Source organism: Phocoena sinus, chromosome 9, assembly GCF_008692025.1.
Source record: "Phocoena sinus isolate mPhoSin1 chromosome 9, mPhoSin1.pri, whole genome shotgun sequence".
In the NCBI taxonomy this organism is placed as follows: domain Eukaryota; kingdom Metazoa; phylum Chordata; class Mammalia; order Artiodactyla; family Phocoenidae; genus Phocoena; species Phocoena sinus.
Window position 1 is genome coordinate 106368541 of NC_045771.1, and position 24932 is coordinate 106393472.

General features: G+C 51.2%; 1 protein-coding gene across 1 annotated transcript in view; it reads right to left on the reverse strand.

The window, feature by feature from the left end:
- The window catches only part of ABCA13 (ATP binding cassette subfamily A member 13), a 260151-nt gene that overhangs the window by 224885 nt on the left and 10334 nt on the right, over window positions 1–24932 (reverse strand). Inside the window, 16 exon segments of the mRNA XM_032642592.1 lie at window positions 1175–1314; window positions 4233–4386; window positions 5339–5503; window positions 9095–9289; window positions 15987–16117; window positions 17041–17120; window positions 17828–17994; window positions 18415–18523; window positions 18998–19223; window positions 19999–20174; window positions 20591–20828; window positions 20906–21020; window positions 21352–21521; window positions 21963–22139; window positions 23488–23566; window positions 23652–23792. Of these exon segments, the coding sequence (XP_032498483.1) occupies window positions 1175–1314; window positions 4233–4386; window positions 5339–5503; window positions 9095–9289; window positions 15987–16117; window positions 17041–17120; window positions 17828–17994; window positions 18415–18523; window positions 18998–19223; window positions 19999–20174; window positions 20591–20828; window positions 20906–21020; window positions 21352–21521; window positions 21963–22139; window positions 23488–23566; window positions 23652–23792 (2463 nt within the window).

Genomic DNA, 24932 nt, shown 5'->3' on the forward strand with positions numbered 1-24932 from the left:
CCCATTTTTTAATTTGAATTTAAAATAAAGCTGTGCTACAGAGCCATTTTCTGTGAAATTTCTGAACTTCCCACAGCCCTTGCAAGCTTAACGCAGGGAGATCATCGGAACGACACTGGCTTTGGCTCCAGGCCCCTCGGAAGCCCAGCCCTGGAAGGATGAGCTCCTGACGTACGTCTAGATTAATGTCATCTCACTGTGACAGCCCAGTCCAAATGGACAGTCCCAAGATAAAGCAGACGTTATTAAGCACATTCAGAATAAACTGAGGCAAATACAGCCCCTGAGCTAAGCCCCAGGCAGGAAGCAAGAGGCCACGTGGCAACCACAAGGGCAGGAAACATGAATCTGTAAAATCTACTTTGACAAAAATAACCCAACTGCTCGGATGACCACACCCCATCGCCAACTTTTTAGCTTTTAAGTTATTAGTACTATTTGAAGCTCGGAAGTTTAGCATTAATAGGGCTTGATGTCTCCTCCTCTGGTTTTGACAGACCCCATGGCCTCCTGAAGTCCCTCACAGGTGCCTGCAGGCTCATAAGCCACCGTCAGACAAGGAGAGAAGACCCTGGGAAGACACAGCACCACCATGTCAAAAGAAAGTACAAATATGAACAATGATAAATCCTGAAGCTAACGGGTTTGAGAAGGTAAGAAACATAAGGAAAGGAAAACATGCAGAGCTGTGCGATGTCCAGACGCCTCCAGGGAAGCTCTTTGGCTTCTTCACCTGGGCTCACCCGCCACAGATGAGGCCGACAAAGCCTCGCCGCCGACTTGGGAAATGTCACTACCAGACCCAGGCCACGAACACTGGGTCAGACTCCTCCTTCACCACCAGATGCACCAAGCAAAACAGATGCGCATGTGTTCTCCACATCTTCCTGGGACCACCTGAACCGGCCTCCTTTGTCTAAGTGTCCTGCCTGCATTAATTACTCCAAATAATACCTCCTGCCCCCAAAATGTCCTCTGAGAGAACGACGCGGCATGTCCGAGTTCAACAACGACACGAACAGGAAAAAAATACCCAGGGGAAAATAAATTGTAATCAGCATAAGAAAACTGTGTGTAATCCAAGCTATACAACAATCACGTTAAATATTTTAACAGACTGCTTCCCACTGTACTGCTTGTATGGTCTGTAACATCCTCATTCATTCAAACTCACCTTTCTAATGACCTTATTAATCTCTGGAGTGTTTGGTGTGTACAGTGTTCTTCCATGTAATACAGGTTTTAGGAAGGACCACACCAAAGCACCATTTGGAGACTGTAGTATTTCCTGATAAAGCTTCAAGCAAAAGGGTGCTGTCACAATTTAAAAAAAAAAAAAGTGTTGCTCATGATTGGGGATGTCCAGGATAACAAGGACATTCACATACAGAGCCATGACGCCTCAATTTCCGATGAGTGGCTTATATATTTTTTTCATGACTCAATTCTGATTTGGGGCAGTAAGTTCAGAAATAATTTTTCTTGTCCTTGTCTTTAGCAGCTCTTGTCTCAAAACTCTGAGACACCATGTCCCCTTCAATAATTTGAAAGAGAGGAAAGTATGACCTTCACATTTTTAAACTAAGTCATCGGTAAGAGTACTAAATAATGACAAAGACAACTAAAAATTAAAACAGTAATGCAAAAGGAATGCATCTGGTTTTAATCTAGAAAATCTTCTTTTCAACAGTCACTGTATTGAGACTACAATTAGGTTTTTCTTAAGAAATTAGCTTTATAAATTGCTACAGAATTTCCTTTGCTGCACCTATACAGAACTATTGCACTGACTGCTTTTGTTACATTAAATCACCTTGTTTTCACCCAAACATCAGTTCCTCATGTTGGCAATCATACTGCTGTGGTGCTGGTTGGTTTCAATGGAAGGTTTATTCAACCGAACCAACAGGTACTAATGAAGGTGGACCCTTCACCACCATTACGATTACTAATCAAGTAAGAAAGGTTTTAAGCCAGTTAGTGACAAATACTTCAGTATAACCAGTTCTTTTACTCCTGAACAGAACATTTAAAATGAAAATATTATCTTAGCTTTGATATCACAATCCATAACACACAAGGTAGGAAAATTACTGTTGCGGTAATTTTCACTATCAGTTGCATTTTCCTAAATTCCCCATTTGAAAAGAAAAACAAATTCTTTTTATTCAACAAATACAATAAAATTGATAGAAATAATTCCGTAAAATATAAATTAAGGGCATGACTACATAATGACTTCTTATAGCATTAATTATAGAGGTTGTTCTTACTGATATTTTAACAACTTACACTTTAAATTATAAGCTTAATATAAACGGTAGCAATTTTTACTTTGGAAAAGACATAATCATACATATGAACAGAACAAGAAATCTGAAACCAGGAATCCCAATATCTGCCACTTGTGAGCTGTGTGAACTTGGTCAAGTCACTTAACCTTCTCTGAGCTCCTCTCGTGTCACCTGAAAAATGAGGGTACTAATATTGTCTATGGTTCGTGTGACCGTCATTTAAAATAAATGTATGAAAGGACAAAGAAAAACTGGTCCTCAGTGTTAGCTGAACAACCAGATGGATGGAGCAATGGATGGAAAGATAGAAGGATGGATAGGTGGGTGGATGGATGGATGGATGGATGCAGGATGGGTGGATGGGTGGATTAATTGACAGATGATGGATGGATGGATGGAGCAATGGATGGAAAGATAGAGGGATGAATAGGTGGATGGATGGATGGATGCAGGATGGATGGATAACTGGATGATTGGATTTGATGAACAAATTAATAATCCTCAAAAAACCCATATGCAAGAAGAAAAGAGGAAATGAGGATTAGGAAAGAAGACAACAAAATTATTCCATATGAATAGCCTTAATGTGTATCTATACTGCCACATTATATTTTGTTCGACAGCTCTCCAAATTATCCATCAGCTGATGAACACAACGACACACTGTCTCTAGGGCAGCTCTGAGGACACCCTGCAGCCCCATCTCTACATAATTCCCCTCTCCTCCCTGGTCCCACCAACACGTCTGTCCATCCCAGGCACAGGTACATAAAGAGGTGTCTTGGGCACAGCAGGCAGAAGTCTAAGGCAGCCTCGTAGCCTTGTTCTGCAGATAGAACCTGTAGATATGATGGACGCCACATCCCTGGTTAGCTTACACGGCCACGGCGCAGGGATTCTGACTTGGAGTTGATTGAGGTGGAGGTTATCCTGGTTGAGCCATCAGCTAAACCCTTTAAGAGACCAGAAGCCTCAGAATCACAGAGATACTCTGCTGTCCTTGAAGACGCAGCCTCCTGGGGTTCTGCAGCTGCAAGGAACTGAATTCTACCAACAACTACCTCCAATGAGACCCCAGCCCTGGCCATCACCTTCACTTCAGCCTCATGCGATCCCTAGAGAGGACCCAGCTAATCAGTGCTCAGACTGTGACCTACAGAGACCATGAGATGACAGGTGTGTGTCAGACCACTGACTTGCCGTACGGCGCAGAAGAGTGATTAATACACTAGGACACAACCACACCACCGTCCTCAACAGTCGGTAGATATCACCCCCATCACTCCTCACGACAACCTTACAAGGCAGGTCCTATGTTTCCATGTCATACATGAGATGAACACGATTCAGGGACGTGATGTCACAGGACCGAAGACACGCAACTTGGTGGTGGGGCTGAGCAGTCTAAACCCAAACCCTTAGCTGTGCGTTTCGTCTCTCTTCCTAATCAAAATGCACCAACTTACAGTGGGGCCGGGGCATCACCTTTAAGTCTGCTGTTATTTGCTAGGGAGCATTATATAGAAGGCAAATCTGTAGGGGACCACATATGGCTCTCCTGGCTGTGAGAGAGCCATTCTGCAAGAACCAAAATGCTGCCCCTGGTCTCCGGGCCCGGACCTCTCGCTGTTACTGGCTACCCAGGGGTCCCAAAAGGGCTGGGGCTTCAGGTGCACTGGAATTTAAGACCCAGTTCCTCGGCGTCACAGGTGAGAGAATTAGCCCGTGCTCAAGGGTGCAGGGGTCTTTCAAATCCAACTGCGACGCCAGCATTTGCTGACCTTACAGAAAATGAAGGATACAGGTTAGAGGGTGCAGGTAGGAAATTCTTTGCTCATATGTACCCACTTTCTACACAGACAGAATATCTTGTACAAAGCAGGGCTAATTATCAAAATGCAAATTAATCTAAACAAATATGGATTACAGTTTTCTTACTTGAATCTTCAGGAATGTTGAATTTTTCCTTGTCGTCTCCTAAGAATTCATTAACTCTAGGCAAGTGAAGAAAGATGTCAGAGTTCCTAAAGAAAGAGGCTTCGTCCTTGCAAACCACCTTCATCACAGACTGGAAAGGACCAAAGGCTGATGCCTGAGAACATAAGAAAAATAAACCACAGGCAAACAGTGACTTAGAGGGACTCCCTCCCAGGCTCTTGAAACTTCGGTCCCTCCTCCAACTGATTATATAAGATTGTCACCAAGTCGAAAGTATGAAATCTCAGTGACAGTCCTTCTGTCCTTGAAATGCTATGCAAATCACAGCAGTGATTTTTCTGGTCTATACGGTTGAAGAGACAAATGTCTCACACTCACACACACACACACCAGCAAATCTCTGCTGTCTGTCCAGTGATAAATCATTAATCCATAAAGTACCACGAACTCAGACTAATTAATAGTATGAATATCTACAGCTAAATTTCCCAGCTACCCGAGGGCTCTCAACTCACCCCTCGGCTGAATGAACACCCCATGTCCCGCGTCCGAGGCAGGTCCGAGGATGCACCATCCGCCCCTCACCCTGCGCCTCGCCCTTCACAGGCCCCACACACAACCCCCTTCCCCATCGATTCCATTCCAGGCAGAGAGAGTCCAGGCACAACGAACATCTGGCTACTGACCTCATTCAACTTCGAGTTTGTATTCGCAGCAAACGATCTGTAATCTGCAAGCCAATTACTTGTGTGCAAATAAACGTATTAAGGTTTCTGAAAGCGAGGTACTCTCTGAGTCCAGTTAAACAGGCCCCTGGAATCTCCTCTGTGAGGGTAATCCATCCAGTGACTTCTGACATCACAGAGAACGCCTGGACTGCCACCTCCACGTGGGTGCTTGTGCGTCCCGCTTCCTCTGGCTCTGCAGGGGACCCCAGGCCCTGCTCCTCGTCAGGCTGCTGCCTCCAGAACCACTAAGAGGTACCCTCGTCCCTGTGCTTTGTCACCACATGCGCATTTTAGACAGTGGAATAGAAAGGAAGGCAGAGGAGCAAACACAGACACAGCAAATCCGCACCTTCCCCGGGGCCAAGGCCAAGCACCCACCTGTGGGAAGTCGGGCGTGTCCAGCAAAGCAGCGATCTCAAGTTCTCGGGGGAACTCGGGAAGGTGTTCGAGGACGCGGCTGGCTCCGGGGAGCAGATGGCCGAGGCTGGACCCGACGTCCAGCAGGGAGCTGAGCGGGCCGCTGGCTTCCACAGGGAGCAGAGTCTCCAAGGGAAACACAACACGACCTAACCAGCGCTGGACGTGGTGCCTCACAAGCATCACTGGAGCGGGGCAGAGAATGAAGAGCGTTACTTGATTTTATTCTCTTGAGCCTGGGAGACACCTCTGCTGTGCCGTATAAAGCCCTCTCTACTGGCTCCGTTCTGGGAGCACGCTCAACCGTACTGGTATCGTCAGAACATGCCAGGAGCAGATATGACTGGCTGTTAAAAGTCAAATCACTTTCAAACAATTTTTTTCTGTCTTTGAGGTGCCCGGAGTGGCTATTTAAGAAGAGGGTCACAATAAAATGATTCTTATGTGTGAAAGTTTCCATCTACCTACAGCTTCCCTGTGTCACAGCGCACAGTCCTCCGAACCCCTGTGGGCTGTGTGCCAGCGCTGATTTTGTGGATGAAGCAACTGAGCTCAGAGAGCTTCAAAGGCTTCCCGCACCATCACCAGCTGGAAGATTAGGGCCAGGAATGCACCCTGGGTGCTTTAGAAGCATCAGTGCCTCCGGATGCTGGGACCCACCTGTGCTGTCACCACTGACACACTCTGTGTTTTACTTATTCACTGCATCCTCTCTGTTCGGGGACAGGCAGGGATTTTTGCCTGTCATGGTCATTGATGTGGCCACAGCTGCGAGAACGGCCTCTGGCAATACTGGTTGCTTAGCACAGGGAGCTCTACTCAATATTTTGTTATAACCTGTAACATGAAAGAATCTGAAAAAATAGATATGTATGGATGTGTAAGTGAATAACTTTGCTGTACACCTGAAACTAACACAATATTATAAATCAACTATACTTCAATTTAAAAGACTAAAAAATTAAAGAAAAGATTCTGTTATGAGAAAATGTCAATCAATTAATAAACATTTCCAAAGGGAACCCTCCTACACCGTTGGTGGGAATGTAAATTGATATAACCACTACAGAGAACAGTATGGAGGTTCCTTAAAAAACTACAAATAGAACTACCATATGACCCAGCAATCCCACTCCTGGGCATATACCCAGAGAAAACCATAATTCAAAAAGACACATGCACCACAATGTTCATTGCAGCTCTATTTACAATAGCCAGGTCATGGAACCAACCCAAATGTCCATCGACAGATGAATGGATAAAGAAGATGTGGCACATATATACAGTGGAATATTACTCGGCCATAAAAAGAAACAAAATTGAGTTATTTGTAGTGAGGTACATGGACCTAGAGTTTGTCATACAGAGTGAAGTAAGTCAGAAAGAGAAAAACAAATACCGTATGCTAACACATATATATGGAGTCTAAAAAATATATATATGGTTCTGATGAACCTAGTTGCAGGGCAGGAATGAAGACACAGATGTAGAGAATGGACTTGAGGCCCCGGGGTAGGGGAAGGGAAAGCTGGGACGAAGTGAGAGAGTGGCATGGACATATATACACTACCAAATGGAAAACAGATAGCTAGTGGGAAGCAGCCGCATAGCACAGGGAGATCAGCTTGGTGCTTTGTGACCACCTAGAGGGGTGGGATAGGGAGGGTGGGAGGGAGATGCAAGAGGGAGGAGACATGGGGATATATGCATATGTATAGCTGATTCACTTTGTTATACAGCAGAAACTAACAACTTTGTAAAGCAATTATACTCCAATAAAGACCTATTAAAAATAGTAATAATATAACAAAAAAATCAATAAACATTTCCCAAAAATACTATTATAGCTGCTTAGGAAATACGTGTTGGATGAATGGGTAAATTAGCACACACTGCCCCTTCCCACAGAGGGGGAGGACTCACAGCCACCCTCCCCACTGCTTTCATCTGCATTCTGAATGTCCAGGTTTTCAAACTTGGGCCCTTAGGGTTCTGCACCTGCCCCTCAGCGGCTGGCTCTGCCCTTGACCTGCTGGACTGAGACCCCTGCTCCGTCTCTCACTCTCCCTGCACACAATAATGTGCCCGTGTCGTCAGTTAAGGCAACAGCCTCCTCGGCAGGAGCCAGGGGTGCAGGCTCCTATCGTTTTCCCACTCGCCTTTCTAACTGCAGCTGCACATCAAAAGTGGCCCTCGGGGCACTGACCGATGGGACCGACCTGCATGGAGTCCCAGCACTGACGGCCAGAGGAACGCACTGGACGTTGTGCTTTGTGAAAGGCATCACAAATCCACTGTCAGCCGAGGGAAGCTGGGAGTGAGCCCAGCCTGCTGGACCCCAGCGCTGGTGTGGCTCCCCGAGTGTGTCTTGACGGCTGACACCTCTGAGCAACACCGTGTACCCATCAGCTTCCCTGGAGCTGCGCGGGTAGGAGGGGCTGGTGTTCTTAATGGAGGTGTCGATTCCATTGTGTGTCGGAGACCAACTCCAACCCAGTGTCTCATCCTTTCGGCCCTTTGTCCAAGGCATTATCGGGGCCTGAGAAGCACCAGCCTCAAGTCGGTGGCTTCTGTGGACCTAACAGAACTGGCCGCCAGGGGTGCCTGCGGTGAAGCAGAAGAGTGGCCGTGGGAGTGGATGCAGGACTCACCGGCCTACGTGTGAGCCACAGGCACGGATCCCACCACGAGGCACGTGGCCTTGCAGAGCGTGGGGACGTTTAGGAAACGTCCATCCTCCTGCTTATGGGTTGGAAATGAAAATTCTGAAATTTTCAGAATTAATTCTCATTCTGAAAATTAATCTCTGTTCTCAGCGTGTATATCACCCACCGGATTCCTGAAGTTATTGAGGAGAGGGAGACCATGAAGGACACTGGGCTGGAAGGGCAGATCTACCCTTTTCCTGAGTCCCCAAACTGTCCTTCCGGATGTGGGGCACCAAAGCCGTCGCTGATGAGCCCAGGTGTTGGCAAATCCATCCCTGGGGAGAAACCTGGAGCAAGAAAGTCCCTAAGGGTCAAAGGTGAAGGGTCTGGAGACACAGGTAATGATTCCAACAGTGGAGGCTGGAAGATGAGGGACTTCAAGAAGAGGCAGAGACAGGGCCGCGAGCCGGTGTGCAGCCCAGGGCACAACTCCTGTCTGCAGAAGGTAACTGGGCCTGCCCTCGGGGCAGCTGTCCCCGCGGCCACTTCAGCCCCTTCCCGCACACCCACATGCGTGTGGGCATGTGGAGGGCAGGGAACAGCTGGTTCACCCAGGGAGGGGCTGCCCCATGTCCCCCGCCATCTGCACCCCTCTCCCGGACAGGCCTCGGCAAAGGTGAGCACATCCCCTCTCGGGACAGAGCTCGCGGGCCCCAGGACATGACAGGGGGCAGAGGCGGCCATGGCCAAGGCGGGGGAGTAGCTCTGACTCAGAGGGGCCGCCAGGGAGTTGGGGCGGGGGCCACAGCAGAAGCCAGCCTCCCAGGTAAACTCCAGTCAAGTGCTGGTCAAAGAGGAGGGAACCTGGTGCTGGGCTCCGGTGGGGACTTTGATCACTGGTCCTTCCCTGTTGAGCACATTGACTCCAAGGACCCTGGAAAGTCTCCCGGACACCCCTCGATTCCGAGCCCCACCCCGAGGCTGCGGGGTCTGCACCTGCCCTGCTGCCCCCGACTCATCCCCACGGGCCCTGCTGGCCGACCCCGGCCCGCGGCCGTCTTCCCCTTACTTTGTATACGAAATTCCGCAGGTCCAGGTTCCAACCCATCAGCACAATCAGGGAAAACACTTGGGCCCCGGGCAGCCGGCACAGCTCCCTCGCTGCAGACCCAGACTTTCCATCCTCAGGGAACTTGAGCAGCAGACAAAGAATGTCCCCATCGCGCCTTCGAGACAAAGCCACCGTCGGGGCACTGGAGAGAAACTGTGTCAAAGCACGAGGGTCGGACGTGACTACAGCCGAGTTGTGTGGCCCCCAGACTCAGAGCTCCCCTAATGACGAGCCCCTTGAAGACCTGTTTTCCCAAAACGCTGAGGATTCACCTGAAGTTTCATGGATCCCAAACCTCTGTTCCATTTCAAACACTTTGAATGGAAAGGTTTCTAAAATGTGCACGTCATTCCCTGACCCTGTAAGCAGCCTACCCTCTATGATGGCTTGGGAGCCGCTCAGAACTAGCGTCCGCCCTCCACCCACAATGCTCTCAGGAGAAGACCCTCTCCCTCCTGACATTAAGTCTTAGCCTTTGCTCTCAGATTATCAGTTTTCATTTTTCATTGGCATCAGTGTGAACTATTTTTTTCTCCTCCATCTCCAAAATTGAAAACCAGATTTCCAAGCCTGTTATCATTTTTGAAAAGAAAAAGCAAACCAAGTGAAAAGGAGGGGCTGAGGACAGCTGTGCTAGTGTCTGGTGCATCACTGTTCCCTCCATGAAAGGGCCAGGGCTGCGTCTCTGCCTAGCAATGACTTTTGATTAAACATCTTTGTAATAAGAAAAATTATAAAGCAGAATATAAAAAAGGAAAAAAAAAAACAGACTTCCCGTTGTGTTTATACTCTGATGGGTGTGATTACTGCGAAATTGTTCGGACCAAGCAAGACCTTCTGTGAACAGAAGTTACTGTTCCCTTACTAGGAGCCTTGTCAACAGGGAGAACTCATCAGATGCTTTCATACAATGCCACAAAATGCCCCCAAAATCATTAAGAAATAGCAGAAGGGAGTAATGGGGGTTCTCCAGAGAAAGGGAACCAATAGGATGTGCATATTCTGGGAGATTTTTTAAAGGAAATGGCTCACTCAATCGTGGGGCTTGGCGAGACCAAACTCTGCAGGGTCGGCCGGCATTGGGAGGCCCGGGGCTGACGTGGCAGCTTAGCCCCAGCAGCCGTCTGAAGGAGGAATCCCCTCACCCTGGGGTCACCTCAGTCCTTCAACTGATTGGACGAGGCCCACCCACATCACAGAGAGTAATCTGCTCAAAGTCTGCTGATTTCAATGTGAATCTCATCTAAAAAATAACTTCACAGGGACATTCGGATTGGCATTAGACCAAATGTCTGGGTACCACGGCCCACACATATAGACATACAAATTAACCATCACAAATGGTTAGGTAATCTAATATGCTGACGTACATTTTCAATCTCTGAGAGAGATGTTAATTGTTTTCACACGTAATTAACCAAAACCCCTTTTTCCACAGGGGACTTATGTGGTACAGACGTACCTTGGGAAAGATTTCCTTATTCCACTGTTTCCATCGTGGTCTCTAAGGGAAGGTGGATGCCTTTGGTTGAGAGAGGGTTTCAAAGCGGAAGCAGGAGTGGGGGGAGTATGCACATCCACCCTTTGCTTTGATTTGGGAGGCCCCTCTTTGATCAGTTCTGTAAAACGGGCTTCTGTGGAAGTTTTCCTTAAATTGGGATCATTGCTCCTGGTCTCGTGTGGGCACCAGAACTGGCTGGTGAGGGTCCCTCTGCACCTGCAATGGAACCCTGGTCTTAGCCACCATCTCAGCATCACCCGGGGTCCCCAAGCAGGATCACGTTCCACGCATCTCTTAGAATTTAGCCCCAAGGCAAACATTTTCTTAAAACTTGTGTACACCTCTTTTCAACCAACAGGGAGGTCCCGGGTGCCATCACGCGGAAACCCCACAGTCACGCCACACGCAAGAGGAGCGCCTTGCAGCGTGTTTGCTTCCGCACCTTCTCTGTGCTTCTCTACTTTACTCTTTATCTTTATTTAATCTTACTATGACCATTTTCCCTGTTTGAAAGGCACCTGAAGCAGGCGGGGAATAAGAAAAACAGAGATAATACTCAGTTTTGTTGGGCTGGAAATATCACGGGTGAATCTGTTTTAAAGTGAGGCAGGCATCTTTCAGCTCAGGCTTCGCTTAGGCTGGTCCAGTCAGTTATCAGACACACGGATGCCGTGCTGCTGGTGCCTTTCCTACACGTCCATGTCCGGCTTGGGAAACTTCAAGGCGCCAGGGATCTAGGGCAGGCAGCTCCCCACCACTGTGACCCCAGCACACATGCACACACACACACTCAGACAATTTGATAATTGAGATCACAGACTCCCTGTAAAAGTGAAAGTGATCCCTAGGCAAAGCATTTGCATTTTTAGCAGGAGCTTGTTTACTGAGCATCTGCCATAACCCTTACTGTGCTCAGAGCAGCATCCCAGAGATGGTCCCCATTTTGCCCAGCTGACAAGTTTAGACTCAGAGGTGCAGAGAAGCTTTGGAAGCGATCACTGTTCTCAACCTAATTATGACCAGAAAAGGAACACCAACAGTGACGGGGGTGAACTGGAAATAGCGGGGGAGGTGACTGTGGCAGGTCAGGCCTTGTCGAAGCAAAGAAGTGGGATCGATACTAAGAGCCACCTTCCACGTGACAGACAGGAGCCGGGCCTTGCTGCCCGTGTCCCAGCGGGCTCGGATCGGCTCACACAATGAAGAGGCCTGGATGGGAATGAGCCCAGAGGGCAGGAGACGGCTCTGAGGGCCATGTGGAAGGGCTGCAGCCCCACACAGTGGGAGGAAGGCAGGGGGGACTCAGGCAGGGCCCAGGAGGAGGGCGACTCCAGCTCCTGCCGTGGGACGGCCCAGCGGCTGGTGGCACCTGCAAGCCTCAGCTTGCCCGTCTGTGCGGAAGAGGCGGCGATAAGACCCACAGGTGCTCCAGGGGGACCAGAGGAGATCACTGTGAAAGACACACAGCCCAGGAACATCCACCAGGACTGACTGGAGGCTACCGGCACAAACAGAGTTTTGATTAATAGGAAATCTGAAGAAAGATGAATAAAAATTAGATGTGTTTGTTGATTGAAAAGTATTAAATTTAAGAGACAGAGAGAGAGTAATGGGGGTTCTCCAGAGAAAGGGAACCAATAGGATGTGCATATTCTGGGAGATTTTTTAAAGGAACTGGCTCACTCAATCGTGGGGCTTCCTTCCTTTTTTCCATACTCCACCGAGAAGTCTGTGGGTCAGCACCGTGCACCCCTGCCCTACCCTCGCCCCCTGCCCTGCACCCAGCCCACAAACTGGCCCAGGGTGGGCGGCGTAATGGGGTGCCCACCCACTGAGATGCCCACTGGCCCTTCTGTCCCAACCCCAGTGCCCTCCCCTCCCTCTCCTCCTTCCTAAACCAGACCCTAACCCCCTCCTCCCAGGGCTTCAGACAAGATAACAGTCCTACTACCCACAGATAATGTCACTCCTCGTGTGAATCCTGATCCTGGGTTCTCCATGAGCCCTTCAAGAAAACGGCAGTTGCCAAAACCATGTTGAGAGAGTCGCCATAAACGGGCCAGATCAACACAAAGTCATTTTCTTTCGAAGGCAAAGTTATCAGACTAATGAGTTAGCAGGACCCCAGACGTGCTATGGCTCATTTAAAAGCCCAGAGTATTAAACAGGTGTGGGCATCCCCAGGCTGTGGGCATCCTTCCGCACGATTGACTTGAATAGAAGACGTGCTCGTCTCCTTTGAGACTGGCCAAGTTGAGAGACAAGTGACACTTTGCAAAGTAGATCCGGATCAAAGATACCTCTAAGGTTAGAATAACTGGCCAGAACCAGTAAGAAGTACTCTTTGTAGAGGTCAGTGCACTCAATCCTGAAACTCAGGCTCAAAAATATTTACCTAAGTGTAAGTAGGAAAACAGAGGCCCCATTAGAAACAGCCACTTACTTTTTTCCGCTGGTGGTGGAGGGTCTGAAGTTCCCCAAGTTAAAAGGACCATGACGCCCATCCGGATGCTGTGGGAGCAGGGTGGTCTGCAGGACTCAGAGCCCAGGACGAGCTCCCTCAGGATCTGACGCTCCCAGTGACCGGCGGTACCTCCCAGGGCACATGGGGCCAGGTTCTTCGGCATGGGCCAGAAACCCTTAGCTCCGCTCACACACTGATTATTTCTTTCCCTCTCACGGAGGGAAAAAGCCAGAATGAGCCAGTTTTTACCAGTGTCTACTCTGACATGAGTCCCGCCAGCAACCATCCACTGCAGCTTTTACCCAACAGAATTGGAGGTGCTGGCGAATCCCTGCAAGGCATCTCTCTCACCAAACCGTGTGCCAGCCAGGCGTCCCTGATGCTTTACGGAACCACTTCAAGCGACTGAGAGAGGCTGGGCCAGATCCACCAAAGGCACTCGTTCCTGCCCAAGGGAAGTAAGGCAAGGTGTCAGGATGCTTTCTCCCTCCGGGGGGGCCCGCACAGAAGAGATCATCACTCCCAGGCATCCCTCCCACACCTCCGTCTGTAAGAACCTGGAGGGTGGGTGGGCAAGTCTGCTGAGGATGGTGGGAGCCTGTCTCCCAGGCCCTCCGAACACGCTCAGTCGTGGAGGATAGGGGGAGACAGACCCTCTGGTCGCCCTCTCGGTCTATTTGGTGCTGACTCTTCGACCTCACTGCTGCCTTTAAAAGAATAAAAATGTGGCCTGGAACACAGAGGGAGGAAGTCGCTGTTGATCCGGCACTGCAGCCTACGAGGCTTGGGTGCATCCAGGGTGGGTGGAGGGGATTCAGTCCAGGATGGCAGTGGGGGAGGTGAGCTCCAGGGTCCGGCCGTCTGAGATTTGGTTTTGACGGGAGCTGCCAGGGTTCAGGATGGAGCGCGGGCAGAGGGGAGCTTCCCAGGGGCACCGCATCCCGGAACAGCTGGCCCAGCCCCTTCCCTTCCTGCTGCCTCTGGCCCTTGGACCCGAGGCCTCCACCCTGCGACTCTCCCGTCGCTCTTCACAGCCAGCGGCTTCTCATCACGTCCGTCTGAGCCCCCAGCTCCGTCTGCAGGGCGGCTCCTGGGCCCGGTGGCCCCACTGCTGTACACTGTACACTGAAATTCCACGGCACACGCGCTTCTGGACTTCGCTGCCCATACGTGTCTGTTGATCTGGCGAGCCAGCCCGCAGGCACCGGCTCCCTTCGGGGGCTGGGGGCTCCAGCTTCTGGAAGCTCACACAGCGGGAAGGGAGATTTGCCGTGAGTGAATGAGTGCGAGCTCCTGCCATTTTCCCAGGACCTCGTGCCAAGGAAATGTGCCCCCCGGGAACACTGAGGCTCTGACGTGGTCAATTCAGCACTGACTGAAAGTAAGGCGGAGGCGCCCAGAGAGAGAAACAGTGAAAGGTCACTACAGGTTATATGTAGTGACACATAACATGTGCTGCCAACCTCACCACGCAGAAAAACCTAGGCCCCAAACTGTCACCTACCAAACATGAATTTGTAACCTAAGACACATGTGGGTTCATGGATACACTTTACCCCAGCGAGTAACTTCGTTACTTATTTGAATGCCAAGAATGCAAGCTTTTTTAACGCCCCCGCCAACGACCAAACCGTCCAGCCACTCAGGGGACCGCCCGCAGCGACTCACATCGTGAGAGACACGTGCAAGCAGGAAGCACCGCACAGCCGCTCCTGCAGCAAAGGCACCTCAGAACGCGAGCCTTCTCCAGGCCCAGCGCTCCCACCACGGAGCGTCAGCGACCCCCAGTGGCCACTTGCTAATCGGGCAGCAACCACCGGGCTGAGAAGATGGTAACATTCTGAATCTACAAGGGCTGGAAGTCAGCTAACCTGACGCTCCTCGTACAGCCCTGTGGGTCAGCTACTGAAATCAACTCACTGCTCCATTCCCATCACAAGTTCCCTGAATAAAGAGTTCAAACCAGATCTGACCACTGTTCACAGTTAAGGCGGCCGGCGAGGCGGTGTCCTCACCCCACCCTGACCCCCGCACACCCGTAACGCGTGCCGTCCGATAAGCCGCCTCTGACATTTTCTTTGAAGACCCATGTGACTTACCGCAGACGACTTGAGACCGTAACTCGAATTTGGGGTTCCTAGCTTCTAATCCGTTCCTTTCTCAATGCAGGTTAACTCTTGAGTAACTCATCTACTTGTCAGGGCTTGCGTTTAGCCCCAGGTGACAGGAATCAACGTGAAAGTAAATGTCCGTTGAGGCCCAGGTGATTGTCAATAAAAATAGTCACCTGAGAGCCATCTTCGTGGCTAGTGCTTCTGGCAGGCCGTCTGCACAGGAAAGTAAATCCCCACGCCATGCGCTGAAAGGTCATCTCAGCGAAGTCCCTGCCGAGGATCCAGGTGAATTCACCGGCTCCTCTCTCCGCGGGCAAACCCAGCCCACCGCCACAGCCCGCGTCCCCACCTCCTTATTTCTGGGGCCCTAATCAGTGTTCCTCACCCACCGTGGGGATGACACGGCCTGACTGCTCGCTGCTGTCACACTAAGCGGCTCCCACGGAGCAGTCAGACTGGACCCGGCTCTCCCTACTGAAAGGAAATCAGGCGCCCAGGCTGTCGTGCGTCAGTCTGGGAATCAGTGAAATAATTATCACCACCAATTTTATCCTTTCTAACCCCAACGAAGACAACATTACGAAACTGAAGACCCCACGGTGGTGGCAGAGGACGATAACGCCCTTGGGTGGCCAGCTTGTTCTCTGATCTCCTGTCTGCCTCTTTACATCATTCCCACTCAACCCCCAGCCACGGGGGGAGAGGGGAGAAGGGACCACACGAGGCTGACAGCTCCAGGACGCCGAGGGCTTGTGAGGCGGGAGAAGCAGCAAACTGTAGCTCTGAGCGGGAAACGTTTGCTTCTAACACGCTGCTGATAGTTTCATCTGAGATGTGGAGAGAAGATCGAAGCTCTTCAGTTAACTTGGTGGTGTTCTGCACCAACTCTTTTACTTCTACGTCTGAAAAATAATCAGAAGGAAGGAAATCTTGTTATAATAGGCGTTCGGGCTATTCCTGACTGTGAAGACAAGATTTGACATTAAAACCTGGCAAGGAGCTTCCCTGGTGGCGCAGTGGTTGAGAGTCCGCCTGCCAATGCAGGGGATACGGGTTCGTGCCCCGGTCCGGGGAGATCCCACATGCCGCAGAGCGGCTAGGCCTGTGAGCCACGGCCGCTGAGTCTGCGCGTCTGGAGCCTGTGCTCCGCAACGGGAGAGGCCACAACAGTGAGAGGCCCACGTACCACAAAAAAAAAAAAAAAGAAAACCTGGCAAGGACGTTTCCTCCACTACATCCAGCCCATAATAAGCACTAAATAAAGTCACCTCTTACACTTCTGGGAGGAACTGAGATCATTCTACCGGAAGTAAAACAAAACCCCAGGTTATGGGGTATTTCTACTCCCTTGCTTCCTCTAAGACCTGTGCATTTGACACTCAACTCTCGAAGGAGGTGTTTTTTCTGAGGGAACAGTGACCAAGGAAACGCACTTCTCTCCACGTATCCATTCATCTCACTTTTCCTAACAAGAGGAGATTTGCCAGGATTCTTCAGACTTGACTTGTTGATGCCGCAAGCGCTTCAGGAATAGCAAGACTGGACAGACGGGGAAACAGAGACTCCCAGATGTGCAGGGAGGGAGGGCCAGGGAGACACCCAGGCCACAGAAGCTTTTCTCTCTCCCCGTCTTGGTTTTGGTGCCCAGGACTTTAGGGTTTCCTTCTCAACCCCAAATACATCAGACCTGGCAGGCTCTAAATTGTTATTTATCATATATAGATAGCATAACTCTACCTTAATAAGTTTTATTTTAATAATATATTTGTGTGAGAAACTAAATTTAATTTTTAATCAAGCAAACTTGGAGGAACTACGTACTTACCCCCAGTTACTGTGAAATTGCGAAGAAAAGTCATAATGGGATTCCCAGACAATAAAGTCTTCTCGAGGCTTTGGGCCAACCTAAAATAGCAGAAAATTAAAGCTAATTTAGGTAAGATAAAACACCAGGAACAGTGCTGGAGTGAATATGCTGCCTCAGTTCCCGGGAAATGAACTAGAGAACAATACTGCCTCTCCATAAGATTCCTCAGAGATTCCGACACACGATGTCTCTGTGTGCGAATACCCGTCAATACCGGGTGCCTGCCAGGCAAGATGAGTCAGGGGAATAAGGCTGGGTAACAAACGGCTTCTCACAAATGCGAAAGGAACCCATAGGATAGACCGTGGCAAGTATGAGAAATCGGGGTATCGAGAAGTCAGAAGAACATCATTCCTTCTGTGAATAAGTCACTTGCAGAACACGAAGACCCCAGTTTCCTCTTCTGGGGGCTCACACTTTTGAGAACACAGTACAAAATGAATCCAGCGTGAAGGTCATTTGAAAAATCGCTGACTACTCTTATAGAACCATTCCAATACCATATTGTAATCTCAGATCTCGACACGTTGATCCAGCTTCTTGATCCCCAGTAAAGCTAGCCTTAGCACTAATGCTGCTCCTACAGTTTACAATTTAGAAAGTTAAAGTCAGGGGAAATTTTGGTGTTGGTGAGAAAACACATGTGTTAATGGTATATTGTACACATTATTGTCTGAAACTCATAACTGAAAATGCATTGTCTTCATGAAGGGAGACTGAGGAGGTGGGGGCCCCGCCAGAGGGCACATACATGTGCGTGTGCAGCATGGAGGCTGGTCCAGGCTGGCATTCACAGCCCTGCTCCCTGGCATCTTCCAAGCTGCTCCTGAAGCTTTCCAAGGCACTGGACAGATTCCTGATAAGACCTTCACAACTCAGCTGATGGGGAGAGGTCCCTATCTTGTCCAGCTCCTAGAAAACACAGCAACGATACAGTTAGAAACATATTTACTCGTCGGTATGAGCTGAAGTCTGGAGACCAGACACGCATGCATCCTCGCCGGGCATCACGTGGATTGTAAGCTGTCAGCCTACTGTCCTCAGTCTCAGAAAGCACCGCAGAGAAGATGGAGGATGTCTGATCCTGTCCAGTTGCCCTTGGGCACTGCTGGGCTTTGGAGGGATCCCTTGGCCGGGAACCTGGAGAGCCCAGCTCTCAGCTGGCTCTGCCATTTACCCACAGGACAAAAGGACACGGCAGGGACCAGCACCGCCCAGCTGAGGACCTGGCACATGGCCTCCTGGCCCGAAAACTGAAGCCTTTCAAAATCCACAGCCACAAAACCGATGACTGAAAAGAAAACACGTCTATTTCTCCATAGGTCTGCCCACCTTGAAGGTCTGCAGGGCAGCCTGGAAGTCTCCAGGCCTCCCCTCGGCTGGGGGTGCAGCCCTGAGGACTTGGAGAAGCACCACGGAGGAACCCCCGGTCTCGGCCCGACTGCATGGATACATTATCAGCATCTTTTACAAGCACAAACAGTTTTATAAAAGACCAATCATTTTGCAAAATATATGTATACCTATAAATTGATAAAAAGGTAAAATATCTATCATTTGTTAAATTAACTGACAAGTATAGGTAATTTAAAATGTAAAACATGCCAAAAAGCAGCAGACACTCATATAAATCTACATACATTTCCCTGGACACGGCAGTCCTGCCGTATATCATGTATTTCACATCATCAGAATTTATTCATTTCATCACCCAGTTCTTCCTGATGTTGGAAGCACAGTCCCAGGTTATGGTGATTACGTGAAGGCATCAAACATAAATCAATACATAATATTTTAATAAATAAAACTTCTAAATATTTTTCTCAAAAGTGCCATTGGTCGCTCTTGCAAAGGAAAATCACGAACATTCAGACGATCAGAGAACTAACAAGTGTATGTTCCAAGTGAGCTAAACGTGAAGAATCCTGAGGTGTCACAGTCGAGGGTCCTGAGCTCTGAGTCCCCCCTTCGGGGGTCCCCGGGCACAGGGGAGCTTCCCAGGATGTGATCCGAGCACCCAAACTTGCGCTGCCTCGTGGGGCCACCAGCAGCACGGAACCTCCGGATCGCGGACCAGGGCGGGCGGGAAGCCAGGGTCCAGCGTGTAGAGAGCACGAGGCCTTGGCTGGACTCCTGTCCATCTGACGCCCCGGGGAGGACAGAGCGGGGAGGGGCCGGGCCATTGGGCCAGGCTCTCTGTCTCCTACTCGGTGGCAGGACTCCTGGACACGTGGCTTCATTCCTCCCTCGTCCCCTCTGCCTGCTGGACCCTCAGACGTCTGCCACCCCAGGAGACAGGCTGCTCCCTCCCACACGGTCACTGCCCCTAAGACAGGCGCACAGACCCCTCCTCCACTGACCACGACACGACCACAGGAGAGCAGAAGGGGAAGGATGGGTGAGGGGGCACAAGACCCAGGGATGCCCAGGCCCCCTCCCAGGTGCAGGTCTGTGCGTCTGATTCTAACACTCGTAGAAGCCCCTCGGGCCTTCACTCTCTGCTCCCCTTCTGGGCAGGGAGCTCTCCAAGCCACCCCCAATCCTCCACCCCTACACTTCACAGCCCTGCCTTCTCCCTCCTCCACGGAGGCCCTCATCCTGGCCCCCAGGTGCCCAGATACATCCGGATCAGAGCCGCAGGTACAAACAAGGAGCCTCATTTCCGAGAACGCAGGCTGAACAGAGTGTATTGCACTGGGGAGGGTTCCCTCGTAGAAAAGCACCTCTGGCTCATAATCTGTACCTATACGCAAATTAAATCTAATTCTACTCATTTATAGCACTCCCGCTATAGCAGGATTTTATTCTTAAATTTAACACCGTGATAATATTGACATGCAGGAGGCTGTAGAGAGGAAAGAGCACCCCCCTGCCAGCAGCAGAGACACTAGGAGGAAAGCTCCGACCCCTCCTCACGGGCACAGGGGCTCCAGGCGGGCGGCGCCATGTCGGTGGGAAGCCTGAGCCCGGCGCCCTTGAGGCGGAGACCACACAGTGGACTCTCCCTCTCGGGCTGGGGCAGGTCTGTAACCGTCCAGGCACTGGACCATCCAGACGCAACGCTGCCCACAGCGGGGATGGAAGGTCCAGATCTGGGAGGTGGTAGGAGACCCGCGGCTCAACCTGAGGTCCGGCCACTTTCTCCGACTCTGCTCACCCCGGAAGAGCACGTGCTGCCACTTTTTAACGTAATTTCTGATCCCCATCGAGCTCCTTACGGCTGTTTTCAACCATTTAGAGCAAGGAGTGAAAGGGGGTAAGGAGCTGGCACCCCTAACCTTCATCGTATCGACTCAACCTCTGGAGACTCTCACTGCGCATGGGATTCCACGTTGGCACTGAGACAACCGTACGTTAGAGCATTTATGTAGAGATATTGGAGACGGACAGCGGCGCTGTGCCCTTTGCCTGCCTGTCAGGGCAAAACGTTTTCTCTCTAATTGAAACAAATATTAGTTCTGTTACACATAAAAGTCCATTTCGCTTTCTGTAACATGAAGACACTTACAGGCACGTGCAAAGCTGCGTGCTGGGCGCCCGCAGGCCCGTGTCAGCCCTGGCCCACCCGGTTCCAACACGCTGGGTCTGCGCATGCGTCTTGGGGTTCGTGGTCCCAGCGGGCCCCGCGCTGCTGGAAGCTGGGCGCCGGGGCGGGGCCGAGCGCCGGGGCGGGGCCGAGCGCCGGGGCAGGGAGGGGCGGGGGGGCGCAGAGGGGGGCAGCCTGGTTGCGGGAGGCACCTGTGGTCCTGGGAAGACGGGTGAGGAGAGCAGAGTGCCGGCGGGGTGGAGGCTGCTGGCCAGAGTCCATCACTGACCCCATCACCAGCCGCCTCCTTTAGGGAGAGCTCGTGGTTCCGGGCGGCAGCGAACTGGCGGCGGCGTGGGGCGGGGGCAGAGGGACAGGCCTGTGAGGAGCAGGCCCACATCCTGGGCGTGACCTGGTCAAGGCGCAGTGGCGTTAGGAGTGTTCAGTGACAGCGGAGGCGTAGGCTGGCTGTGACGGGCAGGTGGCGCCCCTAGTGGAGGATGGGGGGCCTGCGACCCACCTTCAAACTGCGGCCCTTCTGCTCATCTCTACTCAGGCCGTAGGTGAAAACCAAGACTGCCCTGAGCAAACCTCATTTGTTTACGTTTGTTTGCGAAGGTATTTGACATGCTGGTTCCTACCCAAGGCTGGCCTCTCCTCCCGACGCCCCAGGTGGGAGCTGATCCGACTCCTGGCTCCCAGTCTCTGCCGCCTGCATCCCCCAGTTAACCACCCTGGGTCACCGGACTGCTCTCCCTGCGGTGGACCTGGCCGCGCCTGCCCTGCGTCCCGAGCAAGCTCTCCACGGTGTCCTCCAGCCCCGCACACCCGTTCAGTGACACACCTGGGCCCATCCACTGCTGGCCGTGGCCGGACATTCCCTCCAGGACGTCAGCGTAAAACCGCACGGATCCTGCACAGGCAGGAGTCCCAGGGGACAGAGATACAAGCAGTGAGGGCTCCTGGCATGTGCTCATTCCGTCATTCAGCAAACATCTGCCAGCATGTGCTCCAGTCCCCACACGCTGGGTTTCTGCTGATCAACAGGCAGGCCTGGTCGTGAGGAGACCATGGGCCGGCCGCCCCGCAGGGCACAGCCAAGGGGCCTAATGCAGGGCCCCTGACCCCAGGAGTGGAGGCCAAGAAGAGCTTCCCAGAGGAGGTAACACCTATCTAGATAATAACAACAGCCTGAGAGTAAGTCAGGAGGAGGAAGCAGAATAGACAGTGTGTCGGATGCACCTGGGACGGGTGCAGGGCCAGCCTGGTGGGCTCCACGCAGGGCCCAGGGCTCACGGCCCGCTCCGCTGACCTCAGCTCCTCTCTTTTCCTGATCAGCCCACCCTTGGCTTACCCATGTCGTCCTCTGCGCTCACACCCGTCTCCGCAGCACTCCTGCTGCCCCTGCTGTCAAGGACCTCAGGCCCGACAGCAAGGAGAGGGTTCTCTGCAGCCTCATTCAGGAGACCAGGCGTGAAAAGGCAGCAACACACGTGCATGGGCAGAGTCATTCCAGTACTGCTGGCCCAGTCTACGGACTCAGAAGTGCTCAGAGACCAGAGTTTACACCTTAGAGAGAGTCCTGAAAATCACCCAGCAGCCCTGTAAGGCCGCTCATGGCACTTTCCTTCAGCAATGGCATGAAGAGGAAATTTCACTGAAATCTGTAGTAGTGGATTTGACAAACAGGGTCTCAAACGAGTGAACTCATTTACAATATAAGTATTAATGACTCACTAGCATAGACTCTACTCTGAGTATCATGGAGACAGAACTGAATGAGTGACAGATCCTGCTCTCAGTGAAGCTGCAGACGACTGCAGGAAGGGCCACAAAAACCTAAATTACAAGCACTGAGTGCCAGGACTTTAGAGAACATGTTCTGGGACTCGGGTCACTGCATGGGTCACCCAGCCCCGGTCAGTGGAACGATCTTCTACCCCAGGCACTGGGCACACGCAGGAGAGGAAGACAAGGATGCTGCCTTCAAGGAAGACTGATGCCGGGGGAGGGGGGAGACTTAAGAAATAGGAGCATCAGGGAAGTGTGTTGGAGAAGCCTGAGAAGGGACAACTAGAGGGAAGCAGCATTTAGAGCTCAGGAGGTCTCACCAAGTGAATGGGAACTAGTCAGCGCTGGGAAGAGGGTAAAAGGCAAAGGACTCATCAAAGGTCGGCCACAGCAGGCAGGGGACTGGCAGTCAGTGAGAGCGAGCTAGTCCTGGCACGGGAGTTAGTTGCACTTGCCCTGATTTACCATGTCTGTGCCAGAATTCCATTGAGCTTTGCTCTGTAAGGTTTTGCTGACATGTGGAGCTGAAGGTTGAAGTCAAGAGAGAAGTGGTCACCATCCAATCAGCCCATGTTGCTTGTAGCTGTTGCCATGTTGTAGGTGTGTGTTCATGGCCCCATCTGCTGCTAACGGTGAGTCATTCTTGCAAATAAAGATCAATACATCATATACGTTATACAAATCCTATGAGTGGTGTTACAAAAAATAACACATCTGGGAAGCAAAACAAATGCTTAAGTTGGCAGCTTCTTCACGTGACTCTGGCAGTGCTGTTAACCTTGCTGGGAGATATGACTGTTACCTTATTCAAATACTTCCTACTAATGTTCCCCCACGTTTATTCAGTGTTTGGATATCCGCCATAGACTGTAGTTCTCTGTAATACCACTAAACATAATATTTATTATTAAATAAATTTGTTTCCTATATCCATAAAAAAAAAAAGAAATAGCATTAACACTGCATTCGATAGAGGTCAACTCAAGGTCACTGCCAGCGAAGGGGATGCAGGCATCCCTCCGGGAAGAGCCGCCCGGCTCCAGCCGCAGGGCACAGCTGAAGGTCAGGCCACAAACACAGGGAAGCACATTCCAGGAGCAGAGACACAGCCCAGAAGCCGAACTCGGGCAGGGAAGCGCCATTCAGCTGACTGGAGAAGGTCGCAGCCTGGGGGTGGGGAGGCTGGGGAGACTCAGGGCCTTGGAAACCGGCAAGAAGGCTGCGCTTGAGCCCAGGAGAAACTCAGGGGCACCTGACCACCTCGCTGCCCGCCCGGCGCGGCCACTGGGCAGCCCTTCTCCCCAAGCAGCCCACCTGCAAGAAGGACGAGGACATGCTGGACCAGCATCTCCACTCTCCACAGAATCACCTCGAGGTCCTGGGGGCTCCGAGGCTGCGGGAAAGCCCGACACGCTTCCGCGGCACTTAGGGGGAAACAGCGGCGTTAAGGTGAGGATCTGCTTCTCTGTGCGAGAACACGTCGTAACACTCGTGAACGAACCGTTCCCCTGCTGGGCCAGCTCGCTCCACAGACGTCCGAGGACACAGCCTAGGAAACGGCAGGTCTCCTGTTTTCGTTCAGAGCGTCATTTTGTTGCCAACAAACGTGACATTTGCTCTCTCTTCTCGTCTGAGGCCGTCCTCTCGAAATGCAAAGGTACATGGTCAGAGTGTGAGAGAGAAAGGAGGAAGCCAGGTGGGGATTCTTACGTTTTCCACGTGGGTATGGAAACCCACCTTTACGTAAGGAAGACTCTTATTTTTAAACAGACTCCTGGAGTGCCATAGTGTGTGTGTGCGTGTGTGTGTGTGTATGCGTGCGCGCAAGTCTCTGTGTTCGCATGCGTGCATAGGTGTACTTGTGTGTATACACCTGTGTGTGTTGGTCTTTATGGAGCCAGCTCCGGTAATGTGGCAAAAAAGCCTCCCGACCAACTTTGTAATAAGCTGCCCTGGCTCAGAAGCGCTGAATTCTTCTTCAGACTTAGGTCCTAACGCCACTGAGGTAATGGGCTCAGCAGCTCTCAGCTTTAACCCTTATCTTTCTAACCCCCCAGACGCTGGTCTCTCAGCCTCTGAGATGAGGAACGTGGTCCAGAAGAGCAGCTCACAAACTGTCGCATCTTAAGCCCCCCATGGCTTTTGTTCCTCCCTCAGATGAGTTTCTATATTCTTTACAAAACTCAAAACCATCCCAAACATCAGACACACTGAACATATAAATAACATTATCTGGGAAGCACTTCGAAAAGAAAAATATATATATATATTTTTTTAACTGTGGGCCACATCGACTCATTAAGGCTACAGCTGCCCAAGGACATTCCCTGAAAATAAATATCCTTGACAAGCCCTGGAGATTGATTTAAAAAAAAAAACAAAGGCCCGTTGGCTTCTCAACGGGCCAGCCCCTTCGACATCAGGCTGAGTCACCCCGTCCTGGGCTCTCTTGCTGGGGCGGACACAGCAGCATCACTGGTCTGAGAAAACATCACCGCGCTGGAGAAGGCACCAGGATGCTGGGACAGCCTGC